The sequence below is a fragment of the Furipterus horrens genome, unplaced genomic scaffold (genome assembly GCF_987537825.1).
Source record: "Furipterus horrens unplaced genomic scaffold, mFurHor1.1.pri manual_scaffold_9, whole genome shotgun sequence".
NCBI classification, from domain to species: Eukaryota; Metazoa; Chordata; class Mammalia; order Chiroptera; family Furipteridae; genus Furipterus; species Furipterus horrens.
The window spans coordinates 86,250,247-86,278,031 of NW_028327179.1; the positions used below are offsets into that span (position 1 = coordinate 86,250,247).

At 35.9% G+C, this 27,785-nt stretch overlaps 1 protein-coding gene across 3 annotated transcripts; it reads right to left on the reverse strand.

The window, feature by feature from the left end:
- TMEM209 (transmembrane protein 209) lies at positions 1–27,785 on the reverse strand. Of its 3 annotated transcripts, none has more exons than XM_090286798.1 (16): positions 27,703–27,785; positions 26,636–26,772; positions 26,458–26,516; positions 25,522–25,653; positions 25,394–25,441; positions 24,808–25,046; positions 22,325–22,526; positions 14,456–14,631; positions 13,551–13,622; positions 12,132–12,228; positions 10,628–10,753; positions 8,297–8,394; positions 7,114–7,228; positions 6,925–7,022; positions 5,567–5,640; positions 1–207 (listed from the first exon to the last, which is right to left on the reverse strand). In XM_090286798.1, the coding sequence occupies exons 2-16, from the start codon at positions 26,770–26,772 to the stop codon at positions 153–155; spliced, it is 1,728 nt and encodes a 575-aa protein (XP_090142924.1). In that variant the 5' UTR covers positions 27,703–27,785; the 3' UTR covers positions 1–152. The 3 variants fall into 3 exon arrangements, with proteins under 3 accessions (XP_090142924.1, XP_090142922.1, XP_090142923.1); XM_090286796.1 differs by lacking the exon at positions 27,703–27,785 and adding an exon at positions 27,539–27,696; XM_090286797.1 differs by lacking the exons at positions 25,394–25,441; positions 27,703–27,785 and adding an exon at positions 27,539–27,696.

Consider the following 27,785-nt stretch of genomic DNA (forward strand, 5'->3'; position numbering starts at 1 on the left):
TTTTAAAATAGGTGATTTTTCATTAAATCTAAGGCGTCTGTAACATATACACAATGTGTCATAAAACAAAAGAGGGGGTGACTCAGAGATGCTTAGATTCAACTTCTGATTCAGCCAAGTAAAAGTCCAAATGTTTGGAATTAAGTGATTCACTATTCGCCAAAAATCCACAAAATATTCACACCGGACAGACCAAGATTAACTCTCCTATAAAGAAAAAAAAAAAGAAAAAAGTTCAGTGGAATTGATGGCCAAGCACTGAAGATCTTTCACAAATGATTGAAAACAAGGAGCACATGTTTCGGCGATGACATTTAATGTTGTTCTGCAAACAAGCTGTGGGTACATGTACACGGTTTATCAGGTGAATTCTCGTAACAGCAATCACCTTCTTAACTGTGCTTAAGACCCAAATTTAGAATCAATGGATACAGTGTTGAAAATTATTTTTTTCAGAGGACCTCAAGATCTGTTTTATCAGACAGAATAAGGATTTTAGCAGGTAAAATCAAAGTAAGTGTGTCAATTAAATTTTTAAAAAGTGAAGGATATAGAGATAAGCCTCTTAGAGAATTTTACCTATAGTTGCCTTGAATTAGGAGTTTTCTAATGCTTTAGTGGATTTGCATGTGGGTATTACTGATACAGCTTTAACTAAACCATACTGCATATAACAAAAAGAAAAATCGACTTCTACTCCAGAGAGTAAAATAACTGTATTCAAAGTATGAGGGGAGGAGAAGAGGGTTATAAGAAAGATAAATTACTCATCTAACAGAGTGAGAAACCCACCATGTCCAACGCTGAAGAACCAAGAAAGAGCTGCATACCTTTATTAATTGGAACCACAGCAGTAACATCAGAGGAAAAGCTATAGGACTTTCAAGTGGTGGACTTTGGGAAGTGGGCTTGGGTAATACAGGGAGCTGCTTACTTCTGTCATAAACTTTTAGCACTATATAATTTTAAAAATTATAAGTATATATCTATTCTGATAAAAAAAATTAAAAACATATTACAAAAATGCCCTTCACAAAAGGTTAATTCTATCAACCATGTTTCCCTGTTTCTTTGTACCTTCACCGACAATGCAAATGATCTCAATTTGACAGAAAATGTTTTAATTTGGGCATGTTTGTAAATGAAGCTAAACATCTTTTCATGTTTATTAACCATTTGCATGACATTTTCTATGAAAGTCTTTCGTATGTCTTTGATCATTTTCTGTATTTTTCTTTTCTAATTAACTTACATACGGTCTTTACACGTGATAAATATTAACTTGGATTTGCTATATGTGTTGCAATTATAATGCTTTGTCTCAGTTTGTCATTTGGCTTTAAACTTTATGGTGTCTTTCACGGAACAGAACATTTAAAGACTTTATTCATTTATTTATTTTTTGGGGGGGGAGGGAAAAACAGAGGGAGAGAAACATCGATATACGAGAGAAACATCGATTGGTTGCCTCTCGCACGCCACCCAAACTGGGGACCTGGCCCACAACCCAGGCATGTGCCCTGACCAGGAATCGAACCTGCAACCTTTCAGTTCATAGGCTGGTACTCAACCCACTGAGCCACACAAGCCAGGGTGCAGAACAAAACATTCAAATTACTATTTGGTCAATTCTGTCTAGATTTCTCTTCCTTTTAGAAGTAAAACATTCATCTCATTCCAGTAACGGCACAAATATGTGGCATTAAATTGAAAATGTTTTTGGATCAATCTGATGATTTATGGGCATGATTCCAAACTGACTATATTTGAGCCACTCACTATTTCAAGATATAGTAGTTTTTAACCATTGGATTATTTTAGAATATATCTAAAAAATTAACCAATCATTTTTTAAAGTTAATTTCATTTTTTTCCTTGATTAAAAAAACCCAAATAAATAAAACACGAATTAGTCTCAGTCAAAAAAGTTTCATTATAAATTGCACATTTAGAGAGAAGATAAGTACTTCAAAAACTGTTTTGGCCTCTGAGTGGATTATTCTTCCATTGACTACTTCTGAACTTTTTACATCTTTATGCATACGATAAATTGCACCTGGCACTTGACACAAACTTCATTCTATTGTATCAGGGCAAATCAATTATTCATCAAAATATCAATTTGGATCTACAGAGGAAAAGATAAATTTTCAGTTAAAACGAAAAACAAAAAATTCATTGTTTAAAGTACTTCTAAACTAATTCTTCACTTCAAAGTAACCTTTCAGAAATTCTGTTAAGAATTATAAACAATATAGTTATAGCATACTTCAACCTTCAAATATATATGTATGCATATATTTTATAACTAAATACTGCTAGAAATTTTAGAAAGAAAAATCTGTATTTACTCACGTAGAAGAATGTCCAAGATATACCATCAGGTTAAAAAGCAGGTAACAGACTAATATGGTTGGGTACAATATATTTTTAAACAAAATGAAAAACAAAAACAAAACCAACTTATTCCCAGAAAGCAGTCTGGAAACATGCACCCAAAACTGTCAACACCTGGTACCTCCAGAGAGGGAAGAAGCGTAAGAGAAACTGATTAGAGGGGAATTTTCAATTTCTAGTTTAGACACAGATGTATTGTTTAAACATTTCTAAAGTGAGCATGCCTTCTTTTTGTAATTAAAAATAGATGTGGGGGACTCTTATTAGGGATTTCTGGACCCAAGGATAGGAAGGACGATGACCACGTCCAGCTTGAAGCAGCTAGAGGAGCTTGAGACCTTCGCCCATTGTCCTTTATAAGATTATAAAGGGTCTTAAGTCTGAGAGGGAGGGATTGTTATTTTTTGTTAAAAAAATTAATCAATCATTTATCTATTAAAAAAAAAGAAGAAGAATATATGAAAGGGTGAAGTGGGAGAGCTTGTATGTATGACCCATGGGCATGGACTTGGGCGGGGGCATTGCTGGGGGAGGGGGGTGCTGGGTGGAGGGGAGCAACGGGGAAAAAATTAGAACTATTTTAACAATATAATCAATAAAATATACTTAAAAAAAAAAGATGTGGGGGAGGGGTCCGAGAGGGGATAATGCTACCTGCCCAGCACTCACCCCTTTTCCAGGGACATGAAGTCTGGTTAAGCATCGCTTGTCTTTACAACAGAGGATCTATAAATCGCAGAGATGTGGTCAGCCATATGGACTTGCAATGAAAAAAGTCCTCAAAGGGAAATGTTTTGCCAATGTGGACGAGGTGAAACAAAAAATGGCAGAAGCACTAAAAGGCATCAAAATCGACAAGTTTGAAAACTGTTTTTTTGAGTAGTGGAAAAAACATCTGGATAGGGTGTATTGGTTACATCAAATGGAGACTACTTGAAGGTGACTAAATGTTAAACATGTAAGAATAAATACACAATTTTTTATAAGTAAATTATGTTTTGGGGGGGTCCCCCCTCATATATAATTCTGTAGTATTTTCCTTAATAATTATATTTAATTAAAGAAAGACGTTAGAAAAGTCAAAAAAATTATAAATAAATAAATAAATAAATAAAGACCCCAGTAGTTTAGATGTCTCACAAAAGTGAATTATTTATCTTTTTAATGTTAAAATATATGATAAAAGCTGATGTTTATATTTTATATTTCTTTATGTCTTTTTATTTTTTTAAATTTTACTTATTTATTTTTAGAAAGGGGAGGGGAGCGAGAAAGAGAGGGAGAGAAACATCAATGTGTGGTTATCTCTCACACGCCCCCAACTGGGGACCTGGCCCGCAACCCAGGCACGTGCCCTGGCTGGGAATCGAACCAGTTACCCTTTGGTTCACAGGCTGGCGCTCAATCCACTGAGCCACACCAGCCAGGGCTGTTGATGTCTTTCTTTTTAAATCTTTGCATCTAATATGTTTAACAATAGGAGCTTGGTGTTCTCTAGAGCAATGCTGTCCAAATGCAACAGAACATGATATGAGCCACAAATGCAAGCCGCACACATACTTTTACATTTTAAAATAAACACCTTAAAAATTAAAAAATAAAAGTAAGAAGAAACAGGTGAAATTGATTTTAACTATGTATTTGACTTAACCCAATAGATCCCACATATTACTTCAACATGTAATCAATATACAAACTTTCTGATGTGGTATTTTCCTTCTTTTTGGGTACCAGACCTTCGGTTTCTAGTCCTTGTGTTTTACACTTACAGCACACCTGAGTTTGGACTAGCCATGCTGCAAGTGCTTAATGCCACGTGTGGCTGGCTGCTGGCTGCTGTGGAAGGCAGTTCTAGAACATGTATAAGGCGGGATGCCTACACAAAACCGAAGAGAGGCATGCACATCACAGCTGGGCTGGACGCCTGCTGTTTTCTACTCCAAGCACTTCCCTTGACGTTTTCTTAGCCTTAGGTTACTCAGTGTGGGCAGAGCTGGAAGCAGAACCCAGGACTGCACACTCCCAGACCTCGCAATACCAATTTCCCCAGCTGTAACTGGGGTCCCCTTACTTCAAATATTATCTGATACACTAAAATGTTGAATGACCGAAATAACAAGGGAGCAGGTTTGAATTTATTATAACAGTATGTGAGCTTTGGTAGAATGTACAAAGTAAACGATCTCAATTTTTCCATCCCAGTTAACAATATTATTGATTGGGAGCTGACTCGGTCTCTTTGGAAGAACAAACACTTAGTAGAATGGTTTGTATCTGAAATGGCATGGCTTGAATAAAATTAGACTCCAGCTTTGTTTTGTTTATAAAGTGGCAAGACCCTGATACATATCTCAGAATTGTTCTTCTAGGGGACACAATTTTAAGGCCAATGATATAGTCTGATTGCCTTTTACCCAATAAGGAAACGGAGGTTCTGAGGAATAACTGGACTTGCCCAAGATAGCAAATCCAAGTTAATAGTCATCATATTTAAAGAAAGTATGAAGTTAATTAGAAAAGAAAAATATAAAAAACGGTCAAACACACAACAGAAGCCTGCCTGGTGTGGCTCAGTGGACTGAGTGACAGCCTGCAAACCAAACGGCTGCGGGTCTGATTCCCGTCAGGGCACACGCCTGGGCTGCGGGCCGGGTACCCGGCTGGTTGGGTGCAAGAAGCAACCGCACACTGATGTTTCTCTCCCTCTCTTTCTCCCTCCTTTCCCTTCTCTCTAAAAACAAACAAATAAAATCTTACACACACACACAACCTTTTCAAAGGAAAGTGTCACACAAATGGTCAATAAATACAAAAGGATGCTTAGCCTCATACATAAACAAGCCAAGTTAAAACATTTTTCTATCAAATTGAGATTTATCATTTGCAGGGTTGGTGAGGGCATGAAGAAACAGGAAAACATGGTTGACAGAAATTACCATTTTTGAAGAGCTTTTTGTAACATATATTTTTAATTTTTTAATCAAAATGTATACTCATAATTTTAAAAAATCTTATAGTGGTAAAAGTTTATGACAGAAATAAGCAGTTCCCTGTTTCACTCAAGCCCACTTTCCAAAGTCAACCACTTGGAGCTCCTACACAATCTTAACAAAGGAAGCAAATCAATAAATAAATTACGTACTTGTGTTTTTAAAGCATAAATACCTACCCAAGCATTCCTGACTCTTTGGTCTTTATGATATAGAGGAACATTAACAATGTATGAAACATATTATTTCGGCCCTGGAACAAAGACAAAAGCAAGATTTAAACCAAACTGAGCAAAAGAGTGTCTGATAGGTAAATGAAGATCCTATCAATTCACATTCTAAAAACTCAGAATTCCATGTAATTCAGACTTTCATTCACTCACTAAACAAAGTGCCTACTTGGTGCTAGGAAGTGGGAATATTGCAGTGAGTAAGAGAGAGGATCCATGTAATCAAGGAGCTTCACGTCTAGCAGAAAGGCAGACAGTATACTCAGAACTGCAACACATGTGATGAGCTATGAGGAGGGGTGAGGAGGCTGCCATGGGAACATACGCAGGCCTCTGACCCAGACTGGTGAGGCAGGGGATGCTTCCTCAAGGGAAAGATTTAAGTTGAGACCTAGAAGATGAGCAGAAAGTAAATCGACTGGGAAGTTTCCACACATGGGGAGCAGCAGTTACGAAGGCCTGGAAGAGACAGACCTCTTGTGAGGCTGATGCCCCCCGGGTACTGCACACACAAAAATGCTCTATCCCCAAAATTAACAGCATGAACAAAAGTGTGGGGATTAAAGAACTTATAATCACACTTCAATTAAATGTTAATAACAGTATAAGTAACATGGTAAAGGTAAATTGATTTTATCTACAAATGACTACAAGGCAGTGTTTTGCTAGCCCTAAAATCAAACGATTACATGTCATTTCTGATCTGTACACTAGCTCCTAATTTAGGTTTTAATTTGCCAATTAACTTGTACCTACTTACTCTGATTCAGTGTTTTTACTCAAGCATCTGAGGACATATAATTTTTAAGACAGTGTTTCTTAAAAGAAAAAATAGGTTTAAATGGGTATTCAAAGGAATTTCAATAGCCCAAAAATATTTACACAAAGTTGAAATATATTAAACTTGAACAAATAAAATTAATATTCTTTCTTGGGAATCTGATGGAGAACACATTTTATGATTATAGTCAATGTAAAGTTTCTGAGTAAAGATGCTGGTAACAAAAATAACTGCCAAGGTAATCGAAAGAACTGACGTTTGCAATCAAGAGTAAAATGCATGGATAGAAGTGTAAATTACTACAATAACCTTTTTAAATAAAGTAGTTGATATATATTTTAAAAGCCTTTTCCAAGTTAAGCATATAAAACTTCTATAATTAAAAAGAGGGATATGCAAGAAACACATTTTCCCTAATTTAAAAAGTTTACCTATTCCATAAACAAGAGATTCTAATTTAAAAAATATTATCAAAGCAAGTCATCTATGACATTCTGTAATTGCAGCTTTGACATTTAGAAGTTACCTTTGGAAGATTGTAGACATGACGCTGGTAGATTAACTCATAATGGGGAGGGTTGATAGTACTCTGATAAATGCAAAAAACATTCTCGTTTGTCACATCTGCAAAGGAAATACACTACGTGAAAAAACAAAACCACTAGATGCATTTCAAGTGAAAGGCTGAACACATTCGTTCAGGAGAGGCTTATACCTGGTTTATTTGGTGTCTGTACAAAGTGCTGAGAAGTAAAGGTTTTTCCGTCGGGGTATTTAGGATGTGGAGGTAATCTGGAATCAAGGTAGGTGCAAAACACATGCATGATGATCTGAAAATGAGAAAACAATTTTTCAAAGCCAGCATGAAAATCTATCATGGATGTACCCCTTTAAAAACATCTGTGTTTATGACTCTAATTAAAAAAAATTTCCCTACAGAGAGAATTAGCAAAAATGCTTTCAAGTGGTTTTAAGATGAAATCTGTAAAATGAAAGATAAAAGATATTCCTAGTTTTCTGTTAATGGATCATTCACACCCAGATAGTTAATGAACAGCAAAACCAAGATAAAATACACAGCTATTCAATTCTCAATTTGACTATAAGCAATTAAAACTTCACTTTCATACATAATACTTTCTGTAAAAAAATAAAGAGCATGGTTTTAAAAAACTCTTAAATGCCCCAAAACTTTATAGTCTTCGATCGTATAAATCGAATTCTAGGAATCTTTCTTAAAGTAGTGATCCCAAATAAGAAAGAAACAGGCACCATAATATGCCTTGCAACATTATTTAAGATAGAAAAACAAAAATCCCTTTCCCTACCACATTTCTCAAACTTTTAGGTCCAATATATAAAAATGAGTGTATAATAATGACAAACTACTTAAACATTGTAAAAGTGAAAAAAAGGTTATATAATTTTACATATAGAATGGTTACAACTATGATTAAAAAAACACAAAGAAAAACAGTGCAATCTAAGTAAAGGAAAGAAATATACACCAAAATAGTAATACTTGTTGGGTTAAGATGTTGGTACAATTTTACTTAAAAAAAATTTTTTTTAAATCCTTGCCTGAGGATACATTTATTGACTTTAGAGGTAGAGGAAGTGGGGTGGGGAGAGAAACATCAATTAGTTGTCTCCTGTATGCTCCCCAACCAGGGGCTAAACCTACAACCTAAGTATGTGCTTTGACCGGCGATTAACCCAGCGACCTTTCGGTGCATTGGATAATGCCCCAACAAACCGACCCACAACAGCCAGGGCCTATTTTAATTTTTTATTTCTACCTTAGTGTTTAAATTCTTTTTAATACTTATTTTGATAACGGGGGAATAAAAACACATAAATCCAATAACAAAACTGAAAAATAGAAACTGGAGACTCACAGCAGAATCAGTGGGTAGGTCTGTATCCCACTTGCGTCCTTTGAAGTCTCCGCCTCTATTCCATCGAAATGAGCTCATACAGCCTCCCTGAGAAAGTTCTGTAGCAACAAAGGTGAAATAAAAAAGGCTAAGAACATGCAAAAATGAAGGAAAAAAAGACTAAGGGGTTACAGTAAGAGAAACATATCATTTTTAAAAACCTGATCAAAATACCCATAACATAAAGAAATACAAGATATAAAAGATTAAATATCAGAAGAAAGAATCATATAAATCCAAAATATGAGATACGACTAATATTCTGGATTCTTAAAAAAGTCAATATCATGTGGGAAAAGGTGGGAGAATTGTGCTAGACAAAGAGACAAAGAAGAAAGGAAAAAACCCAATACATGTAATAAGTGAACCTATACTTCACCCTGATTAGAAAAAAAGAGGATATTTAACATTCTTACAACAATCAGGAAATCTGAATATGAACTGTATGTTAAATATTATAGAAATATTTTAAATTTTTAAGGTCCAATAATTGTATGGTGGTGATGTAGGAGAATGTTATTTATTTTAGGAATTGGCATGCTGAAAAGGAATGTCTGCAATATACCTTCAAATAAGAAAAAAAAGTGTGTGCGTATGTGTGTATAGAGAGGGAGGGGGACAGAGAGAGAATCAAATATGGAAAATGTTGACAACTATTCAAGTAGGGTTCCTTATACTTTTCAGACTTTTTGTGTATTTGATATGTTAATACTTTATGTATAATTTGTATATATGTGCACACACATACATACTTTTTTGGATATACAAATATCCTGCTGCCTATGAGGCAATATTGCAAAAAATTGTAACCAGGATTTTCAGGACAAAGAACAGAGAATCATGTAAACACCATGGGGATGCAGTCAGCCAAATCCATGCCATGAGAAACACTACAGAACAAACAATCTAGCTCTTTCAACAAACTAAATTGCAAAGAAAAAAAACGATGGATGAGAAACCTGTAGTTTAAAAGAACTTAAATATGGCAACAAATCACAACATATAATATTTGAATTCTAATTCAAACAAACAATACCAAAAAAGTAATGTTTTAGAAGATGTTCAGAAATTTGTACATAAGACTATATTTTGTGATATAAAGAAATTGTTAAAAAATATTAGGTGTAATATTATGGTTATGTTTTGTAAAGGCTTTGCTTTTGAGAGACACATATGGAGATAGTTAGGGATAACGTGATACACAGGATTTTCTTCCAATAACACGGGAAGAGAGGAGGAGGGTGGAGATACGGAGAGAGCAGAGCTTGTCCTGGGACTGATGGTTGTTGGGCCTGGGTGCTACACACAAGAGGTGTGAACATACTGTTGTGTGTGTCTAGTTTCATGTATATTTGAATTCTCCTTATATAAAAAGATTTTTAAAAGTTATGATAAATTCTTATTCCTGAACATCAGTCAAACTTAAGGGGAAAGAAGGGTGTACCACAAATATTTTCAAATTATGATTTGCAATGAATCTGAAGAATGAAATACTACTTCTAAAACCTGTTTTGGTGATGAGAACATTTTAGAGTTTATCCAAATAAAAATAGGCAAAAAGAGAGTGTATGGGAGTGTCAGGAAGGCCAAATTCTCTGATTCTTAAGTCGGCCTCCTCAGATCACATTGCCACCCCTCCCCTGCACAGATCAGAAGGTAACGTAAATATTAAAAAGGAACATAATAAATATGGCATAAAAATGGAAAGAAATAAGAATCAACTTGCTGAAATTATAAAGAATGCCAGCATGGCACCTATTCTTGGTAGTTTAAGAATAGAAAATGAGTGAAATATTCACTTGAGCCCATTCAGCTCATTTTAAAGTTTTTCTATGTACAATAAAATTACTAACATATTCAAGACTAAGTATATTATTTTGACAATTCTTAAGCATATAAAATATAAAACCCAAAGGTTGTTCAAGTATAAGCCATAATTATATTTTTATAAAATATAAGATCATACTTAGTGATACCTTTATTTATTTTTTTTTAATTACTGATTTTAGAGAAAGAAAAGGAAGGAGGGAGGGAGGGGGAGAGAGAGAGGAGAGAGAAACATTGATTTATTGTTCCACTCATTTATTCATTCACTGGTTGATTCCGGCATGTGTCCTGATCGGAGATCAAACCTGCAACCTTGACATATTGGGACAACACTAACCAACAGAGCTACCTAGCCAGGGCTGATATTTTAATTTTTCAAAAAAATTTTTTTTCTTATTACCTTTCTTTACAAAATCTCAAAGTAGTGAAAAAGTTCTTGTTGTTTCTCTTCAAATTAATAGTTACCTTTGATCCTTTCAAATAAGTATTCCTGATTGGGGGTAAGGTCTAGATACTGCACGATTGTATTCAGAGTTGGAATCAGAGGAGCTTTGACAAGAGCAGCTTGTTTCAAGCTCGTAATACTAGCCTCTGTTAAAAATAAAACACACAGAACACATTATTATTCATGTGGGTATCTAAATAAAGTGTTCTTCCCTCAATAGATGTTAAAGGAATAAATAATAGCAATAATAGTTTATCTTAACAAGTTACATTATCTACTTTTACTTACAATTTATTTTGTCATTTCCAACAAGGTGGCCAGATACCTCCCTCCCTCCCACCTTCCCTCCCTCCCTCTCTTATTTTCTCTCTCTCCAAAAGAATCAGCCAGATCCATTTTGGAAGATCTATAAATAATGCACAAAAGATATATAAAAATAAATAAGAGTCCAGCCACAAAAATAATACTGGAGGATACTTAACAAAACAGAAAGAGTGGGAGGGAAAAACAGGTAACAAAACAATGACCCAAATTTAATTAGAAATATATACGTATACACGTACCATATTTCCTCAACTTCTAAATATATACTTTTCATGTTCTTAAATTATGGGATAACTTACAATTGATATATATAGTTAGTATCATAGTATTTTCCCTTAAAAATAATAACTGGTTGTAACTAAATTGATAGTGGTTATCTTTGGAAGAAGAATTATGGGTAATAGTCTTCTCTGTGTATTTGTTTCCAAATTTTCTGCTTGAACATGTGTATTGCTTTTGCAGTTATAAAACAATGTTCTTTTTTAAAAAGCACATCATGCTGGTACTGACACATGTTACATGGATAAAACTTGACAACGTGATTATGTTAAGTGAAAGAAGCCCCTCACAAAGGACAACATAATGCATGATGCCATTTATGTGAAATATCCAGGACAGGCCTATCTATAGAGATAGAAGATAGATTGGTAGTTGCCAGGGCTGGAAAATGGGTGATGGTGGTAAATCTGGGGTGACTGCTAAAGGATATGTGGGGTTTCTCTTTGAAAGATAAAATAGTCTAAGATTGATTATGGTAATGGTTGCACTATCCAAGCCTTTGCAGATGTTTAAAAAATTTTATTTATTTATTTTAATTTTAGAGAGAGGGAAGGAAGGGAGAAACAGAGGGAGAGAAACACTCATGTGCGAGAGATACATCAATCAATTAGCTGCCTCTCACAAGCCCCCTACTGGGGACCTGCCTGCAACCCAGGCATGTACCATGACTGGGAATTGAACCAGTGACCTTTCAGTTCACAGGTCGGCACTCAATCCACTGAGCCAGGGCTGAATTGTAGACTTTAAATGGGTGAATTCTATGGTAAGTAAATTATATTTCAGTAAAACTGTATTATAGACATTTAGTTATTTTCTTCCCCTCCAGATGACAAAGGAAGTTGTTAAATAGTCCACCACAGAAATTTCCCACTTAGCAGACTCATTAAGGTAAATCCAATGCCGGGCTCCATCTTCCCATACCTCCTATTTGCAGCTCTGGGCAACCCATGCGTCTCATCTGTGTGCTGACAGACTCAGTCTCTTGTACAAGTGGAACTAATATTGTCTCATTGATCCACTAGGAAAAAATGAGGTAAAGATTTTACATACACAATCCCAAGGCATTTCTCGAATAATCAATCGTAACACTCTAAGGCTTTTTACTGTCATGTCCTTACAAATTAACAAAGCATAAGAGAATGGAAGTAGCAGCTACCTGAAACCTAGCGAGAGTTAAGTAAATATGTTATTGGAATATATTCTTAAATCACATATGCATGTTTTTTTTTGAAGAAGAAAATATAAAACTTTCAGTTATATGTTCAGTTTTTCTTAAATGTTTCTGTGCTTATTAAACGTAAGCAATTAACACTTCTAGGGTAATTATTCATACATTTATTCATGTAGTATTTATATTGGTTTGTTAATTGGTTTGTTTATTAAAAATTCTCACCTGAGGACATGTTCATTGGTTTTTAGAGAGGAAGATGGCGAGGGGGGCAGGGGAAGAGAGAGAGAAACATCAATTGGTTGCGCCTCTGTACGTATCACAACCTGGGATTGAATCTGAAACCTAGGTATATGCCCCGATTGGGGATCGAACCCGCAACCTTTCAGTGTATGGGACAATGCTCCAACCAACAGAGCCACCTGGCCAGGGCAAGAGTTTTTATTTTTAAAATCTATCCAGGGTTCTGGTTTAAGAAAGTAGGCTGCTATTTTCACCACTTCCTTTTAATACACTATTAAATAATAATAAGAGAATGAAAAAGGAATACAAATGATTTTAACATATTTCTAGAAGATGCAGAGCTGATGAAAGAATGTTGCAGGTGAAACGGGGGAAGAAGTGGTAGCTTCTATAGAGTCTAAGTGGAGACACCTGCAGTGGGGGAGGGACAGTTTGCCAAGCAGAAGCTGGGACGCAGGTGCTACAGTGGGTGAGAAAGGGAGGCAGGGCTGAAACAAGAGGACTCACTCACTATACACAGACAAACTGGCCTTCCCAACCTCCAGGCCAAAGACAGAGCTCTTCTTTAGAAAAACTGAAGAAACTGATAAGAGTTTGACATAGTTTCATGCATAGAATATCTTCTCTAACTGAAGTTTTTGAAGGTAAGGACCTTAGACAGAAAAGGTCTTTGAAAAATAATATTGAGAGGCTGGAAAAGGGAAGGAGGTCATATTTTTCCTTTATCTACTCAGAAGACACTGATGTACTAAACTTGGGGGCAGGGATCCTTATAAAATGGACACTGTAAGGTAAATGTCATGTGCCATCCATATAGCACTTCTAATAATTCTGCTAATTAACAATTAACATCTCCAATTGGTATTCTAATAACATACTTTACATATTAAGAGGCACTAATACTGTCAAAAGCGCAAGGTCAAACTTACATTTCTGAACTTAGCTGTCCATGAATCCATATGATCAAGGAGTTGTCTGTTCATAGTTACTCTTGCCCAAACCTATTAAAAATGTTTGAAATGAACAATCAGTGAGGAAAAAAATCTTGTCAGAAATCAGTCATTCTTTCCCCCAACCTCAAAAATATTTGGAATACTTTGAAAAAAATTTTCTCAAACATCAATAATGATCTAATATGTAATAATTTTATTATACACTTACTGATATTCATGCAGACATATCTTTAAAATTCCTTATGTTGGTAGATTTAATTAACATTCTTCTTAAAATCCTGTATTTGGTATTAAACTGGTGAAGTACAGACTGTCAAATGTTCTCTATCTATCTATCTAATATATATATATATATATACAAAAATCCTCACCCAAGGACGTATTTATTAGTTTTAGAAAGAGAGGAAAGGAAGGAGAAAGAAAAACATCAATGTGAGAGAGAAACACTTATCTGCTGCCTCCTATATGTGCCCCGACTGGGGATCGGCCTGCAACCTTTTCGGTGTACAGGGTGATGCTTTAGCTAATTGAGCCATTCGGTGAGGGCCTAATTGTATTTTAAAAGCAAGAGTCCTGTTTATGTTAAGTAAAAATTGTTATATGAGATACCATTTTATAAATGAATGCAAAAAAATGTTTTAGGCAGTAAACTAATGTCAACTAATGTTTCATAAAGAGTAAAACATATAATATAACTCAGTTTTAGGTACACAAAGTTAGATAGGAGCCCTTCCATTGTTTAATGTGTCCCAGATTTATGTTGTCAGTCAATAAAAGTGGAGGTTACAGAAAAAGAAAACGTTCCAGAAGTGAAAAAAAAACAAAAACTGCATAATAATCTGTAAATCATAAATATTAAGCCATTTTAAATTTCCATTTACCTCCTCTGCCGCTTGTTTAGAACTGAGATCGGCTTCATCTTTGTTTGCACATGGGGCTTGAGACCTACAGGCCAGCTGGTACTGAAACTTCTTTAGAGTTTGTGCATAATCCCCCATAGAACGACTGTAGTTCCAGAAAGTAGGACTGGTGGAAGGCGAGGTGGAATCTGGGCTCCCTGCAATGATGAATTCAGAGTATCAGTGTGTTGTAGTAACTCTGACATCTAGAGTTAGTGTGTGGATGTGGGGTGTCTAGGCACAAGGCGATGCCCACCAAGGAAGACAAAACCTCAAGGAGCTTCTCTCTTTTTTCTCCTCCCCAGCATTGTTTTTTCTTTAGAGAACGTGGACTATTTGTGCTAAAAGTTAACGAGCACATTTCTGAACAGTATTAATTTAAGAGCCATAAGTGGTTGAAAGTGTTTGTTTTTGTTATAAAGTTAAACTTGTTTCATTCTCTAAGACTTTCAAATGATTCAATGGGCAAACAAAAAAGAAACAAACTTCTTAAGGAAATATACAGGCTAAGGAAGTTCCCTGCCTGAATTTTTAGAAGCTCTTTCTGAATGGGATAACTATAGCATCCTGTTAATAAACTACTTTTTGGGCTAGCAAGTAAACTCACTCTTCCCTGCACTATACGGTGTTCCTGTGTTGTATTAAGAGACTCTCTGCTGATCACACTTCTGAACTTACTTTTAGGAAATGTAAATAGTTACATTTAGGGACTGAATCCTATAACTACCACAGTAATTATTACATTTTAAAGTCACAGTTTATCTTTTTCTTGAAAGCAAGGAGTATTTTTCTCCCTTAGCACCAGCACAGTATCTGAATAAACAGGAAGTGTTCAAAGACAATTATTTGATACTTACAAAGGGCTTATTTTTTGAGTTTAATATAAAAAATACCAATTGATTGTATTAATATATTATAGCTACAAAAAAATACCAATTGATACTTCATACACGTAAAAATCACTAACAGAAACAAGTTTAAAAAAAATCTTAGCAGAATTTCTAAGAGGAGTGACTATAAAATAACAAAACTTTTTCTTATGTTGTTTTATTTATAGGCTCAAAGGATGAGAAATCCCGAAAGGGATATGCGGCACTTCAATTCACTACATCAAAACCTTGAAGGTCAGCCAGTCTTGTGCCAGCAGCTTAGGTGAATACTAGTACGTTTCATGCTGGCATAAAAATAAATAGTTAAGTACAATAAAGAAATATCACACGGTGTAAAGTAACATTTTCAAGTAGGATTTCTGGCAAAAGTGGCTTACAGGAATGAAATACCATCAAGAAAATAAGTTTTAAACCAACACAACACAAATGAGTTAATAAACAGGAAATAAAAAGGAAGGTAAAAGAATACAAAGTTATCCTTTTTTGATTAATAATTTTGACTATTAACTTCAAAAATAATAACTGAGCTTTCTGAGAGAAAACTTGAACTTAAGAGAAATTTCAGTAAAGACTGGTTTTACTTGACCAAAGTTTTATACAGATTATAGACAGAAGATGACAGAAATAAGAAGTTTTACAATCTGCTATGTATTAGCCAAAGTACAAGCAAAATTAAAACAGTGACAAAATAAGGTTTCTCTGTAATGACCACCACCTTGAATAAAACAGCACAAAATCTGTAGCTGGAGACCCCTGAGGACCTAAGAATCAAGGCACAAAGCGATTTTGGATTCTGGCAACATAACAAACCAGGTAACCTGAAACGTCCCCCACTGTATCTAGAAATGTTTATTAAAATAAAACACCTTATTTCAGTGGATAATGGAGCTTGCAAAAAGTTAAGAGGAATGGCTAGAAATGAAGAGGGAATTAACAGTCAGGGTGGCCTGTGTGTAAGCTAATACTGCGGCTGCTCTGGAGAATTCTGTAGGCTTTGGGAAACCTATCAGCTTGGGTTTCAGTGGCCAAGTGGGAACTGGAAACAAAGATGAAGGCCGGGAAGAGGTGAAGAGTTGGGTTGAGGCCTTTCTCACACCACGATCCCTGGCACTTGGCATAGGGCCAGGAAGCTCAAAGGGCCACATTCTCAGTGGCTAAGAAAATAATCTGACCACTGGCACCAGGAGATAACAAGAAAGTTGTGCGTCTTAGGTTGTTAGGAGATTGAGTAATCCTTCAGGCCTAGACTTCACTTTAGTTCAAAGTCAATGATACTCTTTAGGTACCTGGCAGAGGCATATACAAAACTTCTAGGAGGAAACAAGTCTTCCCATCCAGCCTGCCCAGGATAGAAAAAGCACAGACAAAACTCTATTGAAGATGAGCCTAACAAAAACAAACAGAAAAATGGGTAAATCACAAGGAAACAAGCCTCAAAGAATGAGTCAACAGGACAAAAAAAAATGTTAGTATTCCATCTGCATGAACTTTACATAACTGAACTACTGGACTTTAAAAAATATGTTTACAGTGATTAAGATAGGAACAAAATCGCAAACAGAGACAAAAGATACTCTAAGGGATATCAGGCAGATTTGAAAGAGAACCAGATAATACAAGTAAATACAAATTTAAAAAACTTAACGTGTTAATTAAAACAGCTGTTTAGACACTGCTAAAGAAAGAACCAACCATCAATACAAACTGGCTAAAACAAAGAAACTGTGGCATGAAGGGTAAACAGAAAGCTCTTTACGTAAGAATCCCAAACTACTAAATGTAGAAGAAATGAAAGTATTAAAAAATCTCCATTTTGAAACCATCACTGTACTATCCAGCTTATTGGGAAAGGACATTAATGAATGCTAGTTAATACCACTGTGTGAAAGGCTGTTGGGGGAACAGTATATTCATAAGTCTCAAAGAATCACACTGTAGATTAATTATTAATGGCAAAAGGAAAAAGCTATTATGGAGAAATCAGGTTGCCATCACCTTGGCCTAGTGATCCAATTTCACAGTACCAATAAAGGAACAAAATGATACCATGTGTCTCTTGATGTGATACACTGAAAGGAACATACTGGTATTCTGGCCAAAAATATTTAAACTGAATCTAATAATGAGAAAATGATCACATATATCCAAGTTTACAATACAATTAGCTTGACCTCTTCAAAATGTCCTAGATTAAAGACAAAAGCATGACAACTAAACACAATACACAAACCTTGACTAGATCCTGCATCAGTAAAAGGAAAAAAGAACTACAAAGTCCATTATTGTGTCAACTGTTGGAAACGTTTTAAGTATGAAAATCAGGTTGCAGGTAGAAAGAAAATGTCCTTGTTCTTAGGAGATGCATGTGAAATATTTAGGGATGAAGTGCTCTGTAGCAAAAAAGTAGGTGTGTGGGAAAGAGTACATGAGGGTCTGGTTTCTCACGACTGGAGAAAGAAGTTACAATATGGAAGGGCAGGAGAGGCTAGAATTAACTCAGTATAGCTGGATTGGAATTGGTGGTATTAGTACAAACTCATGGTTTTATTTTATTTTATTTTTTTGTTTGTTTTTTTCAATTACAGTTGTCCCATTTTTTCCCCCATTGCTCCCCCCCACCCAGCCTACCCCTTCTCCTACAGTACGAACTCATGGTTTTTAATATACAGTCGACTCTTGAACAGTGGAAGGTTAGGGGCACTGATACCTCCATGCAGCCAAAGCCCCACATAATCCTGGCTGGTGTGTTAGTTGGAGTGTCATCCCATAAACTGAAAGGTTGCAGGTCAGGGCACATGCCTACGTTGTGGATTTGATCTCTGGTCAGGGCACATATAAGAATCAACCAAAGATTGCATAAATAAGTAGAACAACAAAGCGATGTTTTTCTTTCTCTCTCCTTCCCTCTTTCTCTTTAAAAAATCAATAACTTTTAAAAAAGAAAAGAAAAAGACGGATGGATGTAGAAATACATATAGAAGTGTATGTGCACGTATGTATATACATGTATTTCCTAGCTGTCTGCTGAAAGGACCTAGAGTAATGAAACCCCATTAACGTGGTATATCCAATGTCCAGACATTAATTTCTAAATAACATTTTTCACTAAAAGCAACTGTTCCCTTAAAGAAACAGACTAACTCCAGGGCTGGTTAGCCAGGGAAAATACAAAAGGAGCCTGAAGTATCTTGTGGCGCTAGAAAGTTTTGTTTTTTTTTTTTTTTAAGTGCTCAAACAATCATAGTGTCATGTCTAAAAAACACAGAAGCCAGACTTGTCCCACCAGCCAAATCTGAGACAATCTAACCATCAAAATAAATAACACAGCTGAGAAGAAAAAGATTCATCTTCTAGTAGAATGCCAATAAGTAAATATAAGGTGATTGCACAACAATATGAATGTCATTAATACCACTGAATTATGCACTTAAAAATGGTCAGAATGTAGTGATGGAAAAAGACTTGATGTGGGTGAACACACAATACAATATTAGTTGATGTGTTACAGAACTCTACACCTGAAATCTATATAATTTTATTAACCAATGTCATCCCAATAAACTCAATAAAAATGATTAAAATATAAATATTATAAATTATAAATATATTATATATTAGCATAAAAACTTTAAACACAAAAGGCATAAATATTGAAAGAATGACAGAATTAGAAAGCCACTATGACAAGCAATATAGTAATAATTACTTTTGAAAAGATCTCAAAAGAATGTTAAAACTAGTAAGTCAAAACTTGATGAGGATATCAAACTATACTACAAGGCCATAGCAATCAAAACAGGATGGTACTGGCATAAAAAGACACACAGATCAATGGAACAGAATAGAAACCCCAGTAATAAACCCACCCCTTTATAGCCAATTAATATTTGACAGAGGAAGGAAGCAATAAATGGCGTTGGGAAAACTGGACAGATACATGCAGAAAAATGAAACTAGACCACCTTCTTACATGACACACAAGAATAAAGTCAAAATGGATTAAAGACTTAAATATTAGACCCAAAACCATAAAAACCCTGGAAGAAAACATAGGTAGTAACATCTTAGGCATTGGTTCATAGCAATATTTTATCTGATATATCTCCCCAGGCAGGGAAACAAAATAAAAAATAAACACATGGGACTACATCAAGCTAAAGTTTTTGCACAGCCAAGGAGACCACTGACAAAATAAAAAGACAATCCACATAATGGAAGAACATATTTTCCAACACATCTGATAAGGTTATAAAATACTTAGAAAACTCAACACCAAAAGACCACAAACAATACAATTAAAAAATGGGCACCCCTGGCTGGTGTGGCTCAAAGGTTTGACTGCTGGCCTACAAACTAAATAGTTGCCAATTTGGTTCCTGGTCAGGGCACATGTCTGGACTGCGGGCCAGGTCCCCAGTTTGGGGGCATGTGAGAAACAACTGATTGATGTTTCTCTTGCACATCAATGTTTCTCTACCTCTCTTTCTCCCTCCCTTCCCCTCTATCTAAAAAATAAATAAATAAAATCTTCAAAAAATTTGGCAAAGGACCTGAATAGACACTTCTCCAAAGAGGATATATAGATGGCCAGTAGACATATGAAAAGACGCTCAACGTCACTAATCATCAGAGAAATGCAAATTAAAACCTCAATGAGATACAATCTTACACCTGTCAGAATGACTCTCATCAATGAATCAACAAACAACAGTGCTGGCAAGGATGTGGAGAAATGGGAACCCTAGTTGCACAGTTGGTGGGAATGCAGACTGGTGGCAGCCACCATGGAAAGCAGTATGGAGATGCCTCAAAAGATTAAAAATGAGTCTGCATTTTGACCCAGCGATCCCAGTTCTGGGAATATACCTGAAAGAACCCAAAATACTAACTTGAAAGAACATAAGCACCCTTGTGTTCGCTGTCGCATTATTTACAATAGCCAAGATATGGAAGCAGCCCATGTGTTGATCAGTAGATGGTGGATAAAACTATGGGACATTTACACAACTGAATACTACTCAGCTGTAAAATAGTAGAAAATTTTACCCTTTGTGACAGCATTGATGGACCTAAAGAACATTATGCTAAGTGAAATAAGCCAGTCAGAGAAAGATAAATACCCTATGATTTCACTCATATGTGGAATCTAATGAACAAACTGAACTAACAAGCAAAATAGAGACAGATTCATAGCAGGCTGACAGCTATTGGAATCGGGGGAGGGTAGAGGGTAGAGGGATTGAGCAAAAAGGACTCATGGACATGGAGAGCAGCGTGGTGACTGAAGGGGGTGTTAAATGGTAATGGAGAAGATCAATAAAAAATTTTTAAAAAATTTGATGAAGAAGAGGATATTTATATAATCTCAAAGGAACTCCCCACAAAATATTTATTATTTACAAATTAATTTGTTCAAAATTCTTGCTTAACTAAAATCTATGGGGGCACAGAAGGGTTAAAAGTACAGGGATAAACACAGATGCACCGGCAAACACTAACCAAATGAGAGTAGTACAGCTGGGTTAATGTCAGACAAAATACTCTCAAAGGCAAAGAGCCTAAGACATAAAAAGAATAATTCAACAGAATGATATTAACAATTCTGAATTTACATGTAGTTAACATAATTTCATATTTAGCAAATTATGACAGAATTATGAAGAGACATTTAATGGGAGACATTTAATGGGAGACAATCAGCGGGATTTTTTTTAACACACTTCCTTAGTAACTAATAGATCAAGCAGACAAAAATAAAAAAGATAAAGAATTTAAGAATACCATCAAGAAGCTTAATAATGAACAACTATGGAGTCCAATATCTGAGACTATGCATTCTTTTCAATATACCAAGAACCGTTTATAAAAAGTAATCACATAGCAGGCCAAAATGCAAGTCTGAAAAAAATACCAAAAAATCAATAGGGTACAGATCAGAATCTTTACCCACAGTACAATCAGCTTAGAAAACAGAGAAAAGACAACCAAGCCTTTCATTTAATGTTTGGAAATTAAAAGTAACACTAATCAATATCAACAATACTTCCAAACAACTCCTATATGTCGAAGAGAAATAAAAATGGAAGTCAGAAAAACTCTATGTCAAATAAATGCAGAGGGCTAATTGGTTGTTCTTTGTATTATACCCTATAATTTTCAGTATCCTTGAAATATTTCGAGATTTAAAAAGAAAAAGCACGTATTGACAAATAACAAGATAATACTGATTTGTTTCTTTGACATTTGTGGCACTTCTAGGCAAAATCCGATTAAAAGTCAATGGAGAGATTTAAAGTGACATAAAGAGCCATGGTCCAATAACCGGCTTCCTCATTGTGGCCACGCTTTAGCACCTAATGTGCTTTCTGTGAAAGTTCCTGAGGGGGAAAAATCATTACTCTGCTCAATAACCTAATTTGCTCTCAAATAATTGACTTTGTAATAATCAAATCCCCTGCAAATACATTAAGACTTTCTAACGTTGTTTTCCAGGGTAAACTAAAGATAAGTTTAAATGTTTTGAAAAACAGCAGCACTTCTAGAGTAAATTCATACTCTGTCCTTCTTCCTGCCCAAGGACTACGGGAAAGGAGACAACTCTCGCTTCAATGAGCTTTGCTATGCACTACTCCAAAAACATTCTATAGCCCTAACTTTTAAATAGAAATTATGACGTATTGTACATTATGTAAAAAGGTTTTCAATTTTAATGTAGATGAAAGGTTCAAGATTTCTCAGTTAGTTCAGCTTTATTTTACTTCTTAAATTTGGTGAACTTAACTCTGACTGCATAAAATACAAAAACAAAATGTATTTCTCTCCTCAGCTAAGAGACTTAAACATTTATGTATGGGTAATCAAAATAGTGAACATAATAGGATAATGTAAAGTGACACCAAATATACCAAATATATATATATACGTTCGATCTAAATATATACATATGTAGTTATATACATACCCAGCTTTACTCTATGCTGTTTCTCTTCTTCGCTTCTAAGAAAAGTATCCAAAGTTCGTAGGTCCGTCATGTAGTCTTCTTTGTCAGTAGGGGAGTTATAAACAGTGGGCGAAGAGCGATAGCGAGACCTCAATCCACTGCTCTCCACTGGTCCAACAGTGGCAGGGTACGGAGGAGAAGGAGAGGAACTATAGGTCGCCAACTATACAAAATAAAAAACTTTATTTTATTCAATTGAAATTTATTTTTGTTCTGGTTTTTGACTTTCAAAAAGTAATACACCACCCTGGCTGGTGTGGTGCAGTGGATTGAGTGCCGGCCTGATTCCCAGTCATGGGCACATGCCTGGGTTGTGGGTCAGGTTCCTACTTGGGGCATATGAGTGGCAACTGATGGATGTATCACTTCCACATCAATATTTCTCTCCTTCTCTTTCTCCCTCCCTTCCCCTCTCTCTAAAAATAAATAAATAAAATCTTATATTAAAAAAAAAAAAAAAAAAAAGGAAAGAAAGAAATACACGAAAAATAAAATCCAGAACACTGACAACACCAAATGCTGACGAGGATGTGAAGTCAACAGGAACTCATTCATTGTTGCTGGGAAAGCAACCTGGTACAGCCATTGTGGAAGAGTTTGATGGTTTCTTACAAAACTAAACATACTCTTACCATCTAGAAATTGTGCTCCTTGGTATTTACCCAAAGGAATTGAAATCTTGTGTCTACCCAAAAACCTGCACACAGATGTTTACCACAGCTTTACTCAGCTGCCAAATCTTGGAAGTAGGTGAATGGACAAACTGGTATATCTGGACAATAGGATTATTATTCAGCACTAAAAACAAGAGCTATGAAGCCATGTAAAAACATAAAGGAAACTTAAATGCATGTTACTAAGTGAAAGAAGCCAATCTGAAATGGCTACATACAGTACAACTGCAACTATATGACATTCTGGAAAAGGCAAAACTATGGAGACAGTAAAAAGATCAGTTGTTGTCGGGGGCTGGGGTAGGGGGAAGGATGAACAGGCAGAGAGAGTATGAGGATTTTCAGGGCAGTAAAAATACGCTGTATATCATAATGGTGGACACACATAATTATACATTTCTCCAGACGCACAGAATGAATGTACACCACCAAAAGTGGAACCTAATGTGGACCATGGACTCCGGATGAGAATGATGAATCAAGCCCCAGAGCCTGCGCACCCAGTGGGCAGGTACAGTCCATGCTGGAGCACCACCACTCTGCTCCTACACAGCTGATCCTCCACGGAAGGTGGATGTTAATGATCAGTGGTCACAGCCAGTCCTTGCAGCTGACTGGCCTGGGTAAATCCTTCTCACTGAACCTGTCAACAGTAATCAAGCTGGTAGAAAAAAGATAATTAAGCAATGTTATAAACTTTATGTACAGACCTACTTAATACAGATTAATAACAGTTTTTAGTAAATGAAAATAAATATTCAAGAATAAACTATGGAATACCCACTAGATGAGTATTAAGTAGCCATTAAACAGATGGTTGAGTGATAGGACTTGAGTAATCTTTCTTCTAATTTTCTAACTTTTTAACAATGATCATATAGTATTTTTCTCATGAAAACAAACTAAAACTATTTTTAAGTCATATTCACCTATGAGTTATGAATTATCAATATATGTGTATTTCCTCATAATATTTTATTTGTATAAAATTTTTGAAATTCTATTACTACCCAAATTATTGGGTAACCAGTAGTATGGAATTTCATTACAAAGAAATATTATATAAACGGGTAAAGAAAGACTGGATTTTATTTCCAGACATTCCTCATTTAACTAGTTGCTAGTGATGTTAGTCTACTGATGAGCGCATCTTAAAATGTGACCACTCCCCTTTCAAAGTCCCTCTTATCTTCTTATGCTTTAGGCAGGAGACACAATTTCAAATTTGTCAATTCTGCTTCTATCAAGCCTAAAAATTAGAAAAGCCCACTGTACGGGGGGAGTTGGAATAAAGATTTCCAATCATCCACTGGAGTATATCTGTACTCAAGAGGCAAACAACATGACAACCCTCGTTTTTAACTTAGAAGACACTCTAACATGATGAAAAGCATTAAAAATTCTGTAAGGATACACAGAAGTTTTATATAAAGAAGCAAAGAAGGGAAACATGAGTGAAGGAAACTAAAGTAAAAAATCATCATAATTTCAACGTGGTTTAAAGACTGCAGAAAGAGCCTAGGTGGTAAACCTCAGTTCATTATCCTGCAAAAACTACACCTTTCTTTCATTTTAAGAGATTTCTTTCATTTCTAAGAGTAAAGAAATCTGGGTTTATTACTGGCTCTTAAGTGGGCTATTTGGGCAAGTCCATTACCCACTATTCCTTCATTTCTTCATCAATAAAATGAGGAGTTTCAACTTACTAGATTGTCAAGGTACCTCTCAATTCTAAAATAATGTGACTGGCCAAGAGGAAAGAGTCATTACCTTATTATAACCACTGATGGGTGAGTAGGTCACTCCTGGGCTGTAAGAACCACTGCCGCCTGATGACAGACCTTGTAGCTGAGGGCTATAACCAGTTATACAGCCGGTGGTGAACTTGGGGCTGGTACTGGGTGAACGAGATGGGCTATAACTTAACACGCTCTGACCCTGAATTGAAGAAGGTGGAGAAGGAGGAATCTGGGTTGCTGCCAGATCATGTGGAGGAGTACTTTGTACAACTAGAAGAAACAAATAAATGGCAAATAAATAAAATGTGAGTGTATAAATATATAAATAAAACTTCTATGAAAACAGATTTAATGAACTGAATCTTTTTCTTCAGAAAAAGGTACACAGAGGACTTGGTTGTTAAGTTACATAAAGTATTATTACCAAAAGACACAAATTAGTTTTTAAACATTTCCAGAGTTTAAAATAAGAAATTAGCTTCAATGCAGCAAGCATTAGTATTTTAATTTTAATTAAACGATGGAACAAACTTCCACAAGGGTATTTATTGCTCGTTTCATTTAATTTATACAAATAGGAGTAATGGTCACTGGTCTAAAGACAATTTATTGTAGACCTGCTTGATATAGTTGAAACAGATGGCCCAAGTCCCTTCCAGCTGAGTCTAGGAAAAAGGCAAATTAAACTGAGAAAGAGTTATTGCCAACCTTTCCCCCACCTTTGCAAAAGATGGAAAACACTTACCAGCTGTTTTCAACCCTAAAAGTGTTTGCTGTCCAGGGCTAACAACCAGACTTGTTGGTGCCACAGTATATTTGAAATACCTCCAAAAATCAAATAAGGCGTTTAGACTGAAGAGAGATGCAAGGGCAAGCTCTGTAGGAGAACAACAATTAACTTTAAAAATAGAAAAGGTAGAACCTTTAAAGAGAGAAATAAAACTCTTCATACTTTAGCAAATTAACAACAAAATTGAAAACGTATTCCTCGTAACAGTTACCACTTCTGAATGTCTGTTGTGTGTAGGGTACTTATTAGTGAGTTGCAAAATATTATCACTAATCCTTAAAACTTGTACAATAAACATTTTCACCTTCTATTTAAAGATCAACCAACAGCTGTAGAAAAGTCAAGTGACTTTTGCAAGGGCACACGGCTAGTTATTGAAGCCATAATTCTAACTTAGGTGTGCAGATTCTAAAACTCTGGCTCTCCCATTTCCACACCACCTCTGTAACAGACTTTAGATAGAGGTGTGTATTAGACAATGGAATTTCCTTTAAAAGCCGTAAGGACTCTGTACCCAAAGACTACTGAAGAGCAGACACAAGTAGGAAGGCATAAATATTGTAGAAATCTGGTTGGTCTTGAAACTTAAAAATTTAGAAGTAGGGAAGGCATTTCAGGGAGAGTAACAAATACAAATCTCACTACCCCCAAACTTTTTCTTCACAGAATTCATTATTACCTAGATTTTTTTAACATGATTTGTCTCCTCTACTGGAATGTTTTTCTGTCCATGAGGACAGGGACTTTGTTCCCTTCCTGGTGCATTCCCAGCTTTTGGAACACAGTGGGCACTCAAATATTGTTGAGTGAAAGCATGGGTACTAAGTTGAATTAAACTTGAATGTAGTTTTTCATTTGTAGTATCTCTAAATCACAGTGAAAATTACTTACCAATATACCAGAGGGGCCAGTATGTCACATTATAATATGAACTAATCAATTTTCCAGTCCTGAAAAAAATTAGAAAGGCTTTTTAGTGTCTTTAAAACACATACACACACATCTAAACAAACACAAAAACCTGTGGAACCAACCACTGGCCTCTTTTTTTTCCCCCTAATTAACTTACATTTCAGTATATATCATTCCAGCAACAGATACATTTAGGAGTCCCCAGGCTAAAACCACTTTCCTAGCTTCTGTTTCTTTTCTCATCTTGATGGTTCTGTCAATAAGGGAAGCACTAAGGGTTGGCTCCCCTTGCATCTATTCAAAAACAAAAAGCACAAGAATTAATCAAAAGAAACTACTCCATTTAAGAAACCATACGTCCTTTATTACATTAACTAAAAATTGCACTCACTTTCCTCATCTTTAAAATGTCTCTCCAAAATTTTTTACATTTTAATATTAGTTATGAAAAGGGAACCCTAAATTATAACTTCATTGGCACCATATTGTAATCAACAAAGAAGTGGCTGGTTACTTCAGAAAACAATGTGATACTTCCAATGAATAAAAAATTCCTTATTTTGTAACTTGGGTTGATAGTTATGTGTGTCTGCAATTACTCTGTATTGTTTTGGGAATGTCACAAGAGCTAGCATAAGGGCTAATTTAAGAAACCCAAAACACCAAGTTTTGGGAGAAACTATTCCATTGAAGTCGTAAGCCACAAGACTCCTACAGCCTTATGCAGAACCATTACCTGCTTACGACCTCAAAGCACTCTGTACTCACAGATACACGCCAGGGATCTCCGTTTAGTTTATGTTTTAGAAGGGCGAGGGCTCATGATGTGACGGGGATAAGGGCGAATGGGGAGAAGTGTGCATTCAGTTTTGGTCTACACTGGGATTTATATTTTCTTTGTTTTGCTAGACTTCATCTCCTGCAACAAGTGTAAGATTTGTTCAACAGTTATATGGACTCGTATGCCATAGAGCAGAGCAGAGCAGTACCCTTCCCGCTACCCGGCCGGAGTCAAAACTCGTCAGTCCGAGTTTCCCTCCCTGGCTTTCCCAGTACAAACTTCGGCAACACTTATTGCTTCCTTCCTCCATTGCTCTCCGGGTGGCGGGACAACTGGCCACATCCCACTTTGGCTGAGCCCTCGGTACATTCGCAGGCGCGGAATTCCCAAAGCCCGCGTGGACTCCGCATGCAGGAAGCACAAAAATGACCCCGAAAACGCACCGTGATCTTCGGCCGGAAACCGCGGACTCGCGCCGCTCTCTACTGCACATGCGCGAAGCCATGCTCTAAGGCGAGAGTCCGGC

Bases quoted from the DNA above. Each gene is read 5' to 3' on its own strand.
- TMEM209 (XM_090286796.1), bottom strand. From the start codon at position 27,628: ATGTACCGAGGGCTCAGCCAAAGTGGGATGTGGCCAGTTGTCCCGCCA. The intron at 25,654-26,457 runs GTAAGTAATTTT...GTTCTCCTACAG, and splicing joins CTGGCCCCTCTGGTATATTG to AGCTTGCCCTTGCATCTCTC. The intron at 10,754-12,131 runs GTATGGGAAGAT...TATTTTTAACAG, and splicing joins CCCAGAGCTGCAAATAGGAG to AGGCTAGTATTACGAGCTTG.